Source organism: Nasonia vitripennis (assembly GCF_009193385.2).
Source record: "Nasonia vitripennis strain AsymCx chromosome 3 unlocalized genomic scaffold, Nvit_psr_1.1 chr3_random0004, whole genome shotgun sequence".
Classification (NCBI taxonomy): Eukaryota; Metazoa; Arthropoda; class Insecta; order Hymenoptera; family Pteromalidae; genus Nasonia; species Nasonia vitripennis.
The window spans coordinates 1,428,095-1,446,146 of record NW_022279623.1 but is presented as its reverse complement, the minus strand read 5'-3'; the positions used below and the strand labels follow the sequence as shown (position 1 = coordinate 1,446,146).

General features: G+C 41.4%; 2 protein-coding genes across 2 annotated transcripts in view; one reads left to right on the top strand and one right to left on the bottom strand.

The window, feature by feature from the left end:
- Positions 1-15,564, top strand: part of LOC100119426 (N-alpha-acetyltransferase 15, NatA auxiliary subunit) — a 75,937-nt gene extending 60,373 nt beyond the window's left edge. Inside the window, exons 9-11 of the mRNA XM_031925777.2 lie at positions 11,915-12,108; positions 12,202-12,310; positions 12,391-15,564. Of these exons, the coding sequence (XP_031781637.1) occupies positions 11,915-12,108; positions 12,202-12,310; positions 12,391-12,941 (854 nt within the window). The 3' untranslated portion in view covers positions 12,942-15,564. The remainder of the gene's footprint in view (positions 1-11,914; positions 12,109-12,201; positions 12,311-12,390) is intronic.
- A 634-nt stretch (positions 15,565-16,198) lies between these two features.
- Positions 16,199-17,794, bottom strand: LOC100118441 (deoxycytidylate deaminase). Its single transcript, XM_001602357.4, has 4 exons — positions 17,511-17,794; positions 17,054-17,289; positions 16,770-16,983; positions 16,199-16,687 (listed from the first exon to the last, which is right to left on the bottom strand). The coding sequence occupies exons 1-4, from the start codon at positions 17,576-17,578 to the stop codon at positions 16,585-16,587; spliced, it is 621 nt and encodes a 206-aa protein (XP_001602407.1). The 5' UTR covers positions 17,579-17,794; the 3' UTR covers positions 16,199-16,584.
- Positions 17,795-18,052: the final 258 nt, after the last annotated feature.

Sequence of the window (18,052 nt, the reverse complement as noted above, 5' to 3'; positions counted from 1 at the left end):
CGCACAAGTCGCGACCCACGCACGAGCATCTTCTCAATATTTTTGAGATACTCGAGCGAGTTGACGTAATAAACTATACATAAACGGTCGTCTAATTCAGTCTTGAAGAAGTTTCGGAGAAAACGGAAACGTCAATTTCCACGAAGTATATGTCCTAGAGGTGATCGATATTTACAATCGTACAGCCTTTAATTTTCTATTCATGCAATATTCATGTTGCAAAACAATGACATTTTCCGAAGCTGCTATTAAAACGCGCCGGTGACTTGTAATAAAATCGAAATTAGTCGCATGTTTGCTCATCTAATTTTATGCCTTCATCGATCGAGAATTTTATTTCAAAGCATGATGTCACACTAATTCACAGCTATGCAGCACACTGTGATCGAAAGAGTTTAATCCCATCCTTTCGGAGTCGATTTTCAATGTATCTTATGTCATCATGTAGGCTATACAAGGAATGCTTAGGTTAACTTATGGGAGGGTATGCAAACTGCTAAATACCAATGATGCATCGATGAATCATAAGCGGTTTGCTGAAAAAATTTGTATATTTTCGAAGACGCTTGTATATGGCCATCAGTTATATAGTAGAAAGAGATCAGCTGATCTGACGTACATCTCCTACTTTACCAACAGATAACTTGAACCATAAAAAAATTGTGCAAATGCCCGTAAACCGTAATTATACTTATTTTTTTCGGAACAATCACATCGCAACATTGCAACACGAGCACGGACAAACAAAGCATCAAATAAATCGTTGTTCACCGCTTGCAGCAGACGTCAATTTTCCTCCGCTTATTTCCGCCAATCCGTCGAAAAATCGTTGCTCTTGCGCTCTCGCAAGTTTACCAAAGCCTTTAAACTTAGTAAAAATAAAACAAAAATTCAGGTCTCTCGGAAACAGTCTATAAGAAACACCGCAGGTAGCTCGATCCGAGGCATACCCCATCAGCAGTCGAGCAAAGCGCGTAATACTCAACGCTTCAGTTACGCAAGTGCGCAGTCCGCTCCATCTCTCTTCCATACTCTCGCGCTCGCAATAACTATAATTTACGAGTTTTTCGGAGATCGAGGAAATCGGTGCGTTCGCTTCAACGATCCTCTCGTCTTTCTATCCCCTTGCACAAAATACTCCGGCCTCTATAAGCGTATAAAACGCATAGGCGCTCGCGCAAATTGTTTACGCGCGATGCTCGTAAAAGTCGCAGCCGCGTGCCGCCGCGATTACAGCGCGGTGTATAGCACACTTCTCGTCGACGGCGCGTGAAAAAAGCGCGCGCTCGAATTTGAAATACGCGCCACCATGGGGCGGTATTTTTTTTCTTCAACGCGTGACGTAAAACACGGCGCTTCCTCGATCGAAAACGCTCGTCGAAGAGCTGACATAATATTCATGCGTGCGTGTGCTATAATGCGTACGGGAAGCGGTGGTTTCCGCGATAACGGAAATTGATATTTTTCAGCCTAGAGCCGCGCAAGTTCTTGCTCTCCTTTTATTCGGAAGCGGCGTTATATGCCGAGAGGTGAGGTAATTCGAAAAGTTTTTGCGCCGGCTTATAATATTATAGCCCGAATTTTTTGGTCGTTTGCGAGCGTAACGCGTAAATTAGATATGCAAATCGTCTTTCTTTGCTCGATAAATCCCGTACGTTATGGCAGTTTTCTCCTCGCGAGAGCGTGTATTGTGCGAGCAAGCCTCTCGTCGACTGGAAATTTATAGGGACCGTACGTGTACGTGCGTATTTATGAGTGGCTCTTAATTGCTTATTTAGCAAAATTTACTCACCTCTTCCTTATTGGCGAAAAAAAGAAGCGGCTCTATTAAATTTTCAATACGTCCATTGGGGCCGTAAATTTTAGAAACACTGTGCCGGCGTATGACTTAATTTTCACGCTGAGCTTAATGTACTATACGCTCTGGTTAAATTAAAAATTCCATGAAATAGGATCGTTTGACTGACCTACTCTGGCGTTAAATATGATTTCGTATGCGAGATTGCGCGGCGTGCGGTGTTTCTTTTATAACGTTTTATGAGACCAATTCGGCTTAATTAATATCTTCATAAACATTATGACGGAATCCGAGCATACTCAGCTCTGAATATTCATTGTTACGACGGAGATGTATCAGAGACGAAATGCATGCTTCTGTGGATCAAAGATTGGGATCGCAGAGAGTTGTAGATCGTGTTGATCGCATCGAATCAAATTTATTTCCTTGCAACAGCTCCCGGTAAATGAGATACGGAAAAGTGACAAATTATTCTTCTGCTTGCAACATGAGCAGAACACTTATGATGTGCTTATCGCACTTATCGCGTAGCTAATGAATTGCGTGCGTCGTCTTACCACACTCGGTTTGTTCCGCTGATACCCGCAACCTCTATGAGTACTATTTTCCAATCGTCTGTACTGTTTGTTTATTTTTCGTTACAACAATTATTGGCATACCTCTTCGATGCACATCGCTAATTGTCAACAATTAGCATCGCACTTTTTGCGTAAAGAACGTCTTACATAGTAGAAAAACTTTCTCTCGCGGAATGTAATAATCTTCCATACCCGCGTTACTTAATACCCCCTAATTATATTAACACATAAGACAGTTGACTTATGAATTTTAACAATTATCTTTATGTTTTCATTCGACTCCCATCGCTTACGGTTCAGCAGGTATAATTAATACGCCATTAATCACCTCCTCCAGCGGCATTCTGAGCAGCGTCTCGAGCGCTACCTCGTAAAATTGTGAGTAAAGAACGTGTATAATTCATCCAGCTACAAAGCGTATGTATAAGTTAAAAAATAAATTACAACGCGATACGCAAGTGCAAAAGGAAAGCTTACCACCGGGCGATCCGAGAGAGAAAATAAAAAGAAGCGGAACGGCTCGTGTGCGATCCTCGCGTATCAATCAAGCTCCTCGCGCGTATGGTTATTCGATACGCACTTGAGAGGCATAAGCGATGGGTCATGCGGTGTGCGTTAATGTCGCCATTCGTGCCGCATTAGCCGGTTAGATTGCATCGCGGCTTATTTTACGACGGGCTATTTCTCTCGCTGAATGGCGATCAATTGATAAACAGCCGCGCGTACTGCACCGTATAGGTATATAGCATCCGGTAAAAAAGAGGCCTACTTACAAGGTTACTGCAGTGCCGAGTAGATTTACGACGGCCGGCTTCTCGGGCTCATCATCCTCGTGGCCATGTGGTGATTAGAGGAGCCGTGGCTAATAACGAATGAAACGTGAAATAGAGCCGCGAAGACGAGCAAAAAACTAGCCGGTCATTAATCATCGACGCTGCTGTATACAGAGCGTATAATGAAAATTCGCGCGAGCGAGAGAACCATCAAAACTTTCTCGCTCTCCGGTTGAACGAAATTGAAGTCGTGCGCGCACTAGTCGTCTTCCGCGAAAAAGTAACTATATTGAAATCTCGCCGCTGCTGCTGCTGCTGCTGCTGCGCCTGTGCCTTTGTCGACAATGCGCCACTGCGTCTATTTCAATAGGTCGACTGTTTAGCCTCGCCGCCCACGACGTTTTCCCAAGGCGTCGATTGAGCCCCATTTTCGGAGTCGCACGGTGCTTAGATTTTCGCATTTCGGGAAATCGCGATAATTATATATCCTCCCACTTGTGTAGGCTTCTTCCGCGCTGTTAATTCAGGGATCATAGCCGATGCATATTCAGATGTTTTGACTCATGATTTTTACGTAAGCCTTATGATTTTTTTCTGCAGAAGAATATGCGATCAAAGTAGCGGGTTCATTGTTGATGTTTATTGAAGATCCAAGAGAACCCTTTCTAGAGAAAACATTGACCCGCGGTAATATGGATTAGTCATAATAAGCTGACGTAAAAATAGCGCTTTCTTGTGATTAGAAGACAAACTGCTGGCCGCACGCTGTATTATAAAATCCATCGCGCTCATGCAAATTACGTAAATCCGCCATCGATACGTAACAATAAAACTAAAAAAACTCGCGCGAATATTAATTCAGGAGATGCAGGCACACGACTTGATTACAAAAGTAGCAATAATATCAGGACAATTATGTCTGCGTCACATGTATGGTACACAAACAAAGACACACACGTTCACGTCAACTCGAGACGGCGAATACTCCGCGCGCGGCATTCTAATCTACCGCGAAATCGCATAAGAACCGCGATGCAAAAGTCCCTTTAATTATCGTGCGACCGCGCAATTGTGGGTTCTATACGCTATGTATATACCTATAGGCACAACCGCCGCGCCACACGACGTTTTACGTGATCGCTCAATATGTCGAGCGGCAGTCCGGCTTTTCCTAGTCGTCTATAACTGCGAACGCTGGCATCGAGGAAATCCTATCTCGATGCGACAATCTATACCCGAATTGGATTTTAAAATTAAACGCGACGCTGCGGCGCTGTGTGTGAATTTATTCTCGACGATTTCTTCTTTTTCATTCGTCTCGCGGTTGCTGCTGGACACGTTTAACCGACTTTCAGAGCCCCCGACGTTGTCCTTTCCCATACAGCGAAATGGTGATTATGACTATCATTTTCCTCCGCGGACTAGTTTCACAGCTTATTACGGCACAATCGCGCATACATGTGTACGCTGGCACGGAAATACGAATTGGAGAAAAAGAAACAACTTTTTTACTTCGCATTATAGCTTCGACCTCGCGCGGCAGCAGGTAATGTGCCACGCGTTTCTAATCTCCTTAGCGTTATGCGCCCAATGACTCGGTCCTCTTTCTCACAGATCGGCTTGAATTATATTCGGACCGATGCATGATGCTGTAAATCAAGTCCACACATTTCGGCGCATGTATCTCGCTCTCCGCCTGCATATGATAAATACCTACTACTCCGACGAGAGCCGTGTTTGCTTTCCACTGTGCCTTTATCTATCTGGAAATAAAAGGATTTCTCGATAAAAGCGTATCGGCCGGTGTGAGAATCGCGCAGGCGTATAGAATAATCCACACTTTATTCTCGTGAAACGCTTTAACAAAATCATGCAAATTCGCCTGCTGAATAACAGTGGAGAACCAGAGATTTACGGAAAAAAAGAAGATCGAATCGGAGCTGAAAATTCCGCTCGGACAGATTCCCAGAGCGAGCGCAGTCCTCGGCGCAAAAAAAGAAAGCCATCGCGTATCTCCGCAAAATCTATCTCGGCGGGCGGGCGTTGGCCGTATAGTAGGTATACGGCTCATATCACTGCAACCATAGCTCTCGAGACATATTCCACGGCAGGCGGCGGTGGCCAGGAGACTCATGCGCTCGCGGGGCGTGGTTGAACTCCCGACGAAGAAAAGAGACGGCCGCTCGCGTATAGTCCCACAGGCTCGCTACTCAACTTCTATCTCTTTCTCCGAAGCGAGCTCGTGCAGTCGTACGCCTGTGTATATGTGCATGTATGTGTGCAGGAGAGCGCACGTGCGAACTCGATCGGCTCTGAATTAAACGTGCCTGCGCATGAGCCTACTGGCTCTTATTATTTCGGAACTCTTGCTATCTACGATGCACATTGTGCTCGCCTGCGAGATCTATGTGTGTGTGTGGGTAGAACCGCTACTGCGCTTTCGTTCGCAAATCTTCGCGCGCGGGCCAATTTAGCTTCGCGAACACAATGATAATTACCCGTCGATTGGCTCCGGGTTAGCGGCGAACGCTGAGCGTAGGTTGTGCTCCTGCTGTTGCTGCTGCACGAAGAATCGATATTGTTTCGGTTTCTGTAGATTTTTTCTGATGCTCGGGCTAGTCTCGTTGGCTACGAGGGTTAGCGTGCTCTTCCCTTTTTTCCTGGACTCGAGAACAGAAGTTTGCTCACTGTGTGAAAGACAATTGTGCAATTAGCATTGTAGCCGACTTGTGTTTCGTTGAATTTTTATCACGAAAGCGAAGATGATTTTTCCGATAGTCTGGCGCACAAATCACGATGTTATCAGATAAGCTCGAGAGGTAGTGGATATTTATTGGTGCACGAACTTTGAATTATTAACGTTTGTTTAGAATCGGAGAGAACAAGATGTAGGTTCGTTAACTTATCAGTTCGATGCGGGCACACTAATCGTCTTCGTTAGTAAAGGTTTTTAATTACTAGACTTGGCGCAGTGCGCTGCGCGCACTGTAGTAGACTATACTTTCATTAACTTATTAAATGGAATATAAATACTTAATTGATATTTTTAATATTTGTTTTCTATCACGGAAATATATCAAACTTTACAATATATGATTCATTTCGCGCTCATATAAATTTCAAAATGGCCGCGGTTTCGTCGCCAACTTCCTTTTAAAATTTTAAGGTTATGTCTCGAGAATAGAATAGTCTCGAGAGTAGAATGTCTCTAGAATATTATAAATACACAAATTATAATTTGATATGTATTATAGTATTATATTACATTTTTAATATTAGAATCAATTTTAGAAATCAAAAAATTTTAACGATACTTTGGGCGTATGCGCACTACATGAGCCAATCATATTGACGCATTCTTGGCTTCATTTCATCCGGTCATGACTTTTTTATATAGGGAATATCAACACAGTGACAACCGCGCATAACCGTTAGTTCGCTATTCGTGTTAACGACGTGCGAGTGCCTATTGGAATTATATTGCTGTACTATAAAGTGTATTAATATAATCTGGTACATTACGCTTCCCGTTACTCCGTTTATGTCAAAACTGTTGTTTGCTCTACATTTTATCTAAAAAATATTAGAAACGCATCTCCAACAATTTAGGACGTCCTATCAAAAAATCGTTTGATTTAACGACTCTCATCTATATCGTCCGTTATAGCTCGAACGTACCGCGAACAAAATCGGAACAACATCGTAACATTTATAAATTTAGTCCGTATTTTTACCAGCGAACAAAAACTTTATCACAGCACGCATAAACGCACAATGACAGAGAGTGAAAAGCGGAGGTGACCGCAGCAACGATTCGGATCAATTTATTAGCCCGCAATTACGGTGTCGAATCCTATACATAACACGCGGATAACAGCATGCGCTTGGTCAGATGAATATCTCTCTCTTGCGGTGCAAACCGTATAAACTCCTACACGTATATAGTATGTACCTATAGGTACATGCATAAAGCTTCCATTAGCATCTCGTGCGCAGTCACGCGTCTGCTGGAAACCGCGAAAGAAACGATTTAATTTCGCATTAGCCGACGGCGCATAAAAGATCGCTCGTATCTGCGACGACGACGACTCCACACTTTCTAAGCCGCGGAAAAGCGTTCGAGAAAGAGAATACGCGTACGTATAGCACAACGTAGGTGTGCGGGCGCGCGCGTCTTTGTGCCTACTCGCTTTTGTGGAGTCCTGCGCGCGCACGGACAAAGAAATTGATGAAACCCATTGAGGCAATGAGAGATGTAGACGATACAAATCGTATTTGCAGATCGTAAAGGCGGGGAGATAGAGAGAGAGAAGAACGTATCGGAGAACAAGTTTCTTCGCACGAGCGCATGAGAGACTCTAATAGGTATTATTAAATAGAAGTGCGTTTGTCTAGGCGAAATTGATTGCCGCGAATCGCTCCGTGTTCTCCATCTCAACCGGTCATTAAATTTCATAATTCGCCGGCGCGAGCTGCGCAATATTGGCGTGTGCTTGATACAGGCAAAAAAGGCGACGATAGGATGTAAGAAATCTTGCGCGGCTCTAAAAATTTAATTGTCGTATCGTTTCCTCAGCGCTGACAGTCGCACACATTGTACATTACAAAATCGGCGCGATTTCCATTGATAAGCCATTAGCATCGTAGAGGGCGGTCGTTCCGAGAAAAATTGCGTCTCGAGCGAAATCAATCTCGGCGGAGGAATAAAACGCGAGCACAAGCAGCAGCGAAACAAAGCGAAGCCGTAAGGTGGAGTCTGCATGCGCATACGTACGAGAGAGCAAATCGTCAAGAGGGATGCGATTTGCATGCGCAGGCATATAATCATGGCCACTGCTGCTGTGCGGTTGCTCCACATTTCTTCTGGGAGCAGCGGCAAGGTCCGCTTGTTCTCAAGGATGGAAAAAATCGCGTGCTAGGGATTTTTGAGCGCTTAATCGCGGCTGTTCCTTACTCTCTCCTCCTTATACGGTATAAGCGCGCAGGGAATAATATATGTGCTCTGATTTATTTTATTGTTTTTATATACGCTTGGCAAATTTTCGTCCTGCACGCGTTTTGTTGGAAAATATAATATAGTGGTTCGCTTATTACAACCCGGATAAGTATATGCTTTTTGGATTATGTTTGCTCGTCGTTAAAATGACTCATGCTAAATTAGTCATTTCGCACGACTCTATAGTCGGAGTAGGTCAAAAAATTTGCTAATGTTTGATACGGCACTTAAATAAGACGCACCGAAGGCCGAGAGATGCCTACGCATTAGCGTATGTATATGCCAGTTCCCACATTTAAGTTCAACAGAGAGCTAGTAGGGAGGCATGTCTAGACACCCACGCACATTTAGACACATTTAGATCTCTTTGTCTCGCTTGAGGAGTAAAAATATCGTTTGGTTGTCACAAGTAAATATTACCACAGAGGAAATCGATTAATCTTTTTCGTCGAATGTTTGAATGGCAATTCGATTGTTTGCTTCTTACTTCCTCACTTATCCCGACGCCGAATATTCGAAGCATAAAGATAAATCCACGCATAATAAAAACATTGTGGTATTTAACGCAATCATCCGCATGCAATGACGGAGGCGCGAATCAGGTCAGTGGCCCGTCGAGTTTCTCGCACGAAAAACAAACGGCGCCTCGAAACTCTCCGCGACGGAGTCGCGTCTCGAATTTATAAATATAGTCCTTTATTTTAACTACGGCGCTGCGTCACCCCGCTGCAACGCGTGGCATTAAAACTTCCGTCGGAGAGCAAAAAAAACATCAATATTCAACGCTTTTCCAGACCGCAGAGTAAACGTATAATTATACATGAGGATCCGCGCGAAATAGATTTTTTATCATCACGCGCTGCGCTATATTGCTCGAGTTTATATAAGGAATTGCGAGCGAAAATACGTGCTCCAGCTTGGATGGCGTGACGTAAAACGACATTCTTACTCTATGCTATTATCTTTTGATTTCCTGGAGTTTTGGCACCACGCATAGTTGGCAAAAAATTTTACAACTTATCTAAAATTCAAACAAAAAATAAAAAATATGCGGTTAAAATTAAAGTCCATTCCTTCTATTCACACGTGCGCGAATTAATATAAACAAACATTCTTTCTCGACGTTCGAGCTCGAAACACGCATTAGAAAATGCGCGTAATTTATACATGCACACGCCGACTTCCAGTCTCGAAAGTGCAGAAAAGACAAAGGAAAGTCAATTTCACTCGTCAACGGCTTACGTGTCCCGTTCAATTATCGTTCGCGGCGTCGCCCTTACATAAATAACCCATCAGTCTTAAAATATCTATTAAACGTCACCCACACCCGCGGCACACACTGCAGTGTATTAGGCAGGTATGCGCGCACACATCGCGCATCAGCAGCGCCACGCGTCCGCGCCTTACGTAACTGATGGAAAGTCCGTCCGATTTTCACGTTATAATAGCGCCGAGTTAATATACACCGCGCGACTATAATTAAAAGCAGCGCACCGAGTCGGCGCATTGTTGTATACACGAGTATGCTGATTCGAGGAGAGGGAAGCGCTTATACACTTTTGCGTAAGCCGACCTTAGAGATATCTGCCGTGTGCTCTCTATGGGAGTATACGGGCCAACACGTATAGCACGTATGAAGAAAAAAAGAAACAATTCTCAATCGAATTCCCGAATTTATTACGGCCGGCCGTCCATTGTTATTGATTCGGACTTTTTCCCAATCAGTACTTAGCATGTGTGCGTGTATGTGTGTGCGATACACGTTTCATAAATCGAACGTAACGAGTTATTCGCATTGTGTTTTATATATTATTTGGCTAACGAATGCCGACGCCCCAACTGCTCCCGCCGATCGTGAGCTTTCATCTCTAAATCTAATCTACTTGATCTACTTTTTAACCGCAGTATATAGTGGTAGCATACAACTGCTCGGTGGCTCTATACCGCGGCCTCCAACAAATGGACTTCCGTATTCCATATAAAGGTCGTTTTCTCATTGATTTTATCGACGATTTTTCAAAATCCACGTTTTATGACACGGTAAATGAAAGCCTCGCGGCTCGGCTCACTGTGTATACTATGTGTGTATACGTGCATGTGCACTGCGCTAGGAGAGATTTTACGAGCGTCTCGCTGAATCCATTATCTGGCGAATAATAGATTAGAGATGCACGCGCATGTCTAGGAAATATATTTATGCTTGTAGGTAGGCATATGGGCTGCTTTCGATCCTTGCGCAATGCTACCGTTATTACGAGTTCGATGCTTTTGTTCCTATTATATCGTGGAGGCTGCATCGATTATTAGGATGAACAATAAAATGCCATTAGATTCGTTCGAAAAATCATGCTCCATATGTTGTACTTTCTATATTTACGTGCTGCTCGTATATATACTTCTTCTAATGATGCATCAGCAGCCGGGGTAATGCTTCTCCTGAAACATCAATCATCATCGCGATAACATTCGATGGAATATTGGATACTTAATGCGTTATAAATCACTATATCGTTGAAATTTCCCAATTCAAAACGTGCTCTTTTATCGGATTTACAAGACATATTATTCGTTGGGTTTAAGTGAGTGCAAGGAGAGCGAGGTGAAGTTTATTCATTAACCATTTATTTGTTATAACAAAACCATCATCAAAAGCAGTAAATTACAGCCGCAAACATGTCGTTTGAGAACAAAATTCAAATTGCGATCGCAGCACAACCTAAAATTATTAATAACTGATTTATACCGCTCAATTATATGTGTATCGAAAAAACCTTAACCAACCACACGGTTATACCTCAGATATCGCGATCGGGTATGGATTTCTCTTCGATTTTCACCGCGAATAAAACGGTGCTATATCTAAAATTAGAACATTTTTCGCAAAAACATCCGCTTGCTCAAATGGTCCGCCACCAAGAGTAATTACAATTTTTCCGTCACCCACTAGCTTACGGAACATTAGAGATAATGGGAGCAGAAGACACGAAGTAAAAGAAGCCCGATCGTCGGGATCGCAACCGGCAAACGCGTGACCGCGTGTAACAGGTCTCAAAAACGGAACTGCGCGCAGATCGAGCGATCGAACACACGAACGCACATGGAGCTTGCACGTGACCGGCGCACGTGCGAGTGCACATGCCGCCGATGGAAAAGCTGGCCGAGAAGAAAAGGCCGGTCGCTTTGCGAAACAGCTTTGCGGGCGTTCTTTGCAGACACGCTTGACCTTGGCTGGCAGTACAGCTATAGGTGGCGAAATACTCGCAGAGAGCGTGACGGGAGAGCAGCGACAATTGCCCGAGAGCGCTGCTCACGTGCGCATAGGCGCTCTCTTTGCTTTTCGCGCCTCTCGGCCGGTTTTTTACCCCCGCGAGCTTATCACCGCCGCCACTTGGCTGCGCTCTGTGGAATGCTCGTGCGAGAAAATTCTGACGGCCCTCGTGCAGATTGTTTTTTGTCTTCTCTCGTCGCGCGTTTGCCCTGTTTTTATACTGTTGTTTTATATTATACAGTACTCGGGGGAGGATGCAAATTAGCGGTATCTTTTCGTGACTGTATAACTATGACGTATATTTTTTTGGTACGATTAGTATTAATTTTCTCATTTGCGTCGGTAATAAAATCTATATTTGCACTCATTTCGTTGCAACATCGTCACACAAGCATTGTAAATTACGGTGTTTAATCAGCTTCGGATATTCGCAGTCTCTCGCGCTCTCGACGAATAAGAGATGAAAATTTGCTAACTCACTTCTTTTTCGTGTATTTGCAGAAAACTTGGCACCGTCCGAGTTGAAGAAGCTGAGAAACAAGCAGAGGAAACAGCGGAGGAAGGCCGAACTTGAGAGGCAGCAGGCGGCTCAGGCTCAGGAGAAGAGGGAACAGCACAATAAGTCGCGACAGCAGACCGATCCTGATCTGGAACAGCCCACGCTGGACGAGCTCATTCCAGAGAAGCTGGAGAGGGTAAGCATTTTATTTCCTTACGTCAACGTCTCGCTAGAGTAGCATCTGTGTTTTTCAATAATTGCAATTATTAAAAATTAATAAACTCTGCAGGCCGAGGATCCTTTGGAGCAAGCGATCAAGTTCCTTCTTCCTTTGCAAGAGCTGGCTGCCAACAAGATTGAGACTCATCTCATGGCTTTCGAAATCTACATACGCAAGGGTACGACATTTTTTTTCCACACTCGCTAAGATATTTCATTGCGTCATCCATTAACTAACGTAATATGATTCGCAACGCAGGTCGAACCCTTCTGATGCTGCGGTCGATAAACCGCGCCCACCGCCTGGAGCCCAACAACCCGGATCTGCATAGCTGCCTGGTGCGCTTCCTGCGCCACACGAGCAACTCGAATCTCGACGGCGTCGTCGCCGAGGTGGTCAAGCGCCAGTGCAGCGGCATCTTCGCCGGCTCGAGCGCCAGCCAACTCAACGCCGAGTACCTCAAGAAGAACTCGAACTCGCTGGCGCATCTCCTCCAGGGCGCCCGCATGCTTTACCTTCTCGACCCCACATCCCAGCAGCGGGCCATCAGTCTGACCACCAACCTCGATCCCAGCCTCGAGGGCGTGAACCTCGAGAACTGCACGAGGGTCCTCGAGGCTCTGCGCAACGGCGACTTCGGCCTCTGTGAGCAGGCGATAGCCGATTACACGGTCAAATGCCACGAGCGCTTCCCCTACGCGACGGCTTTCCGCCCGCCAGAGGCCAACCCGGCTCAGCAATCCCAGCTCATCAACCACCAGGACGCCAAGGAGCCCCAGCAGCAGCAGCCCGCCTCGAACAAGTACTGATCCAGGCAGGGCGAATCCTGCTCCAGCTCCTGCTACTGCCTCATCAGCGGTGTGCGATGCAGCTAAGCGAGACAGACACGCGTCAGACGGAATGAGTGATAGAGAGAAAGAGTTAACGACGGGGGCGGGGAGAGAAAGAGGGACTTCTGGCTCTTCAATATAGCGGATTCATAAGCTCAATAGACAGAAAACTAATATCATAACAAACTCACACACGCTTCATATACGATTGGTATTTCCGGATGGACTCACTGACAACGACAGCGGGGAGGATAAGCTGGCTTGGCGAGAATGGTATACGGCATGCGACATACACGCGCGATTTATATGTTATGATGATTATGAAAGTAAATGTAATAAGGCACGAACGACGTCTGCGTCACGTGCGCAATCGTACTATCCCGCGTGCCGTTACGAGAGAGGGACTCGACGTATGAATATTTCACTGAAAGATTGAGTTAATTAAAAAAAAAAGAATTGACGAGAAAAACATGTAATATAATTCGCGCGACCCGCTTCGATGCCGGTCGCCGGTAAACGAAATAGGAAAAATGGTGTGTGCCGGGTTTATGAAAGAAAAAATTAATAATATTGATAAAATAATAATAACAGTATCGATGACGTAAGAAGCGCGCGATTATTCTTAATAAATTGATGCCGGCTTCGCCGATTGCTCGGCGTGGCTTAGACGAGTTTTAACGGACAGGTGGATGGAAGGCGCAGTTAAGAGCAAACTCAGTGTTTAGCTAAGATAAACGATGATATATTGATGTCACAAAGAGATGAAATCATAAACATACTGCATGATGATGATGAGTCGAGTTGTTTTTGTTGGCTCTCCTTCTGCGCAAGTGGAACGGGAGGCCGCAGATGGATGCTCGCGTATAAGAGGGCTTCGTATGAAAAGAGGACGAAGTATAAAGTGGCAGGACAGAAGGCCGGTGGGGTTTAAGTGTACAGGGTGCGTTATGTATAAATTAAGGATGCGTAGAAGATGAACGTTATTAACGGTACAAACGGAACCCAAGACTTGTATACAATTCGCAAAACATGCGCTCCGTGATAAACACAATTAAACGCTTTTACTCCGCGTTCAAAGTACACTGCAGCCGCAACGTTTACATACCAAGTACCGTGTTCTATCGTAGTCGAAATTACCTTTAATGTTGGACTTTTTTCACTTTTTCTTGTCTTCTTGCGGATCGCTCTTTTGCCAAGCTATGCGGGTGTTACCTTTTTGTACATTTTGTCTCATACTCATGTGCTGCGATGTAATGACACTATTAATTTAAAAAATTTAATTTTTTCACGAACGAAATTCTCTCCGATTACGGAAAACAAAATATCTTTTGATTATTCATAATAATTTATTGTTTCAACAATTTGTAAATGATTGAAAATTCATTTCGCGATGAAGTTTCAAATAAGTGTTTTCTTCTGCTCTTGAAATCGTTCAATTTTTAATTCGATAATCTTATGATGTGATCATACGCAACAATGAATTTTCAGCTTATTACATGCTTTACGTTGATATTTTTAAACAGAAAATAAGTCGAAATTAATTAAAACATCATGAATAAAAGAAAGTCTGATTTGTAGATAGAATAGGGTACTGATTATTCTTCTGTCTTATAATACTTACAATACGGGGCTCTATCAAGATTTTCTTTGAATCTAGTATAAGCTGTCTGCGTATAGTGCATACGCATAGAACCAAACATGTTCTTCATAATTGGTTATTACAGAAATACAATGAACTATCTGTAAACCAAATAAGTACGGAAATTTTAATAAAAAGTAAGATTATCGACATTTTGATTCAAATCTAATATTCCCATGACCTTTAAACAACGACTATCGGTTCTTAACACTTGTAAAATACAAAATTATACATACAAAGAAATTGTTGTTTTGTGGCTAATAAAAAATTATACAAGACATGAAATTCAACGTTTAGTAAAACTACTGTCAATCGATATGAATATTAAGTAATAATACGTGAACTGACATATAAAATTAGCTCACCTTATATTTGTCTTTCATGTGACTCAAGACTCAGTATTATATCCTAAACTTTTGTACAGCATAAATAATCACGAGTCTGAGTAACTTTATAATGAATATTTCATAATAGTCAATTTCATTTGAAATCTTTGTACAGTGAGAAAGTGACTTTTTATAACTGTCTTGCTCAAGTAGAAAAGTATATGTATTGATATCTCTAATATTTTTCAGCAAATGCTAATTTTATGAGTTTATTATAATTCAATAATTAACTGGAGTTGTATTATAAAAAGATAAAAAAATCATTAAAAACACGTGTCATTAATTTGTAAGATCTTTATTTGAAAATGCACTTACAACTTTTTTATAATTTGTAAATTTTTCAACATAATTAGCCACAGCTTGGAAACTTTACAAAAAAACGCGAGTCGCAATAGACAAAAAAAGATTTACAGCATCTTATCACAATGCAGATATTCTGTCAGATGCTTCTCTACATTTACATGCTTCAAAATATACAAGACTTTATTTGTATTTATTGCACGAACAGCTTAATCGCTATATCCCAAATAATTACTTCACTTGTACAGACGCGTTTAATAAACTGTATCAAAACTTAGCCGATTCCATTGCGATTATTTATACTATTCCCGAATATGTACACAAATCCTTTACAACTTTATGTGAAAATTTTATTGACATCAATAACGTCTTAAATTTTTCATAAATGAACATGATTCACTTTTTACAATAATAATATGCAATGACTATTACAAATGCTGTACGTAATCTTATGACACGTGAATTTCATTTACACTTGCACAAAAATTCACAAAAACTATAATACAATATTAAGAACTTGTTCAAAAATCTTCCTTAAAACTGCGAATGATTTAAATTTAATTGAATTCAACCGAATAATAATTAATTTCATCCAAGTAAATAATAACGTATATGGGGATAGAAACAATTCATTTTTAATTTAGTGTTTGATATCATTACACATTATATATATATATATATATATATATATATATATATATATATATATATATATATATATATATATATATCATTTAAAAATAAAGCTGAAAAGCTTTAAAAATCTAGCTACAGTTTTGAGCTTATCATTCTATCAACAACGTTCATTTTTTTATAGCGTTATCTCGATTCTTTCGATAAGAAATGGTTTTGCACATTTGTTCTTTCCCAAGTTCACTTTTCCCAAAGTTTTCATTAAATAATTGACAAAATTTTTAACATTCATGTGTTTGATTATTTTGTACAGTCTATAAATTATTATGCTTTATATATAATGTGAGGTAGATTTCAGTCATTCGTTTAAATTTTAAATACGTCCGTTTTATTAGCATTTAAAAAGAATGTGATTTACTTTGGTGCTATCGGTTAAAATGCATATTAGTTACACTGTGACAAAAATATCAGTATTCATTAATTTCTCAATTTTCTTGTCTATGAATAATAAATTCAAAAGTTTGAAGTAGTAGGTATGCATATAAAATTTTAAGTATAAAAATAAGAGATGAAATATGCTTGTGTTGACTTCAAACTTTTGATTGTTATTGACCTTCATATTATGTGATAGCGCCATAATAAAAACTATGCAGTGAGCCTGTGTTTATGATCTTGATTTTACTGGCGTTGGAGGTAATTGAGTCATATCATTCCAGTTTATCTCTCCAAAATCTATTACTATTTTTTCATGTTTGGGTTTATATTGGCTGCAACAAACAGAACATTTAATTACATTTAAAACTCATTTCTTTATCTACAGTATGAATAGATAAATAAGATCATAAATACCAATATTCCACTTTAGCAGCATCAAACATTCTCTTTGCAGCTTTAGTTCTGACTTTATGTGCGTGTTTATCAGACATATAATACACTCTCTTGATACCAGATTGGATAATAACTTTAGCACACTCGTTGCATGGAAATAAACCCACGTACAGTGTGCAATTCTTAACATTTTCAGAGTTCTTATTCAAAATTGCATTAAGTTCAGCATGACAAACTGGAAAATATTTTGTTTATTAACATCAAACGCTATTGGTATTATATTTCTTGAAAGATATGTAATGTACCATAAAGAAACTTTGAATCAAGTTCACTTTCATGAGCCTTTTTCCAGGAAAAATCATCATCATTGCAACCAATTGGCATTCCGTTGTAGCCAACACCAACAATCTTCTTATCTTCATTAACAATACAAGCTCCTACTTGTGTACAAGGATCTTTACTGCGCATAGAGGCAAGAAAAGCCACAGACATAAAGTAATCATCCCAATCCAAAAAATCTGTTCTCTTGTTATTCAAATCTCTGGAAAGGATATAAAAATTAATGCATATCACATAGATTTGATAAAAAGCGCAATACTATTAAAAACAAAAACATATCCGACAGACAAGTAAAAAATTGTAAAAAAAAAACAAACAATTTAGCGTTACGTATAGAAGAAACACCAATCAAAACAATAACATAACCTAAGTGACTTCAAAACTATAATTGTATGGGTATTGAAGGTCAAATCAGTAGTTTACCTAGTTTGTACTGAACATTTGTCCACACCATTGCACAGAATTTCGACAGCGCTCGAGCCCTCAGTCATTTTTTAATTTCTTCGTTCAAATCGGTTAAACGCACTTACTTTGTACAATCTATATATCTACAGCCTATAGGTACTAACGGGTACTACACCAATATGCGCGACGCTTGCACTTCAACCGTTCAACACGAACTGCGGCCGCCTTGTGAGGCTTGAAATTTGAATAAGTGTATCAGTCGCCGGCCGGTGCTTATGCAGACAAGGTATACAGATACCGTTTGCGCGAATGCAATCGATATCATATGTGTTTATATAAGGTTCGCGATGCGATTCCCATATAAGTATAGATAGGGAAAACCGGCTCTAGAATTTACAAACTCAGAATGTATAGGCGCGGGGCCTAGGCTATTGAACTTTATTTATCTCGCGATAAATAACACTCGTCGAGATCAAAAAAATAATAATGCCAAGAATTTCTTATGCGAAATGCGTCGTGCGGCCCCTATAATTATTACATACACTGATCAAATTTTTACA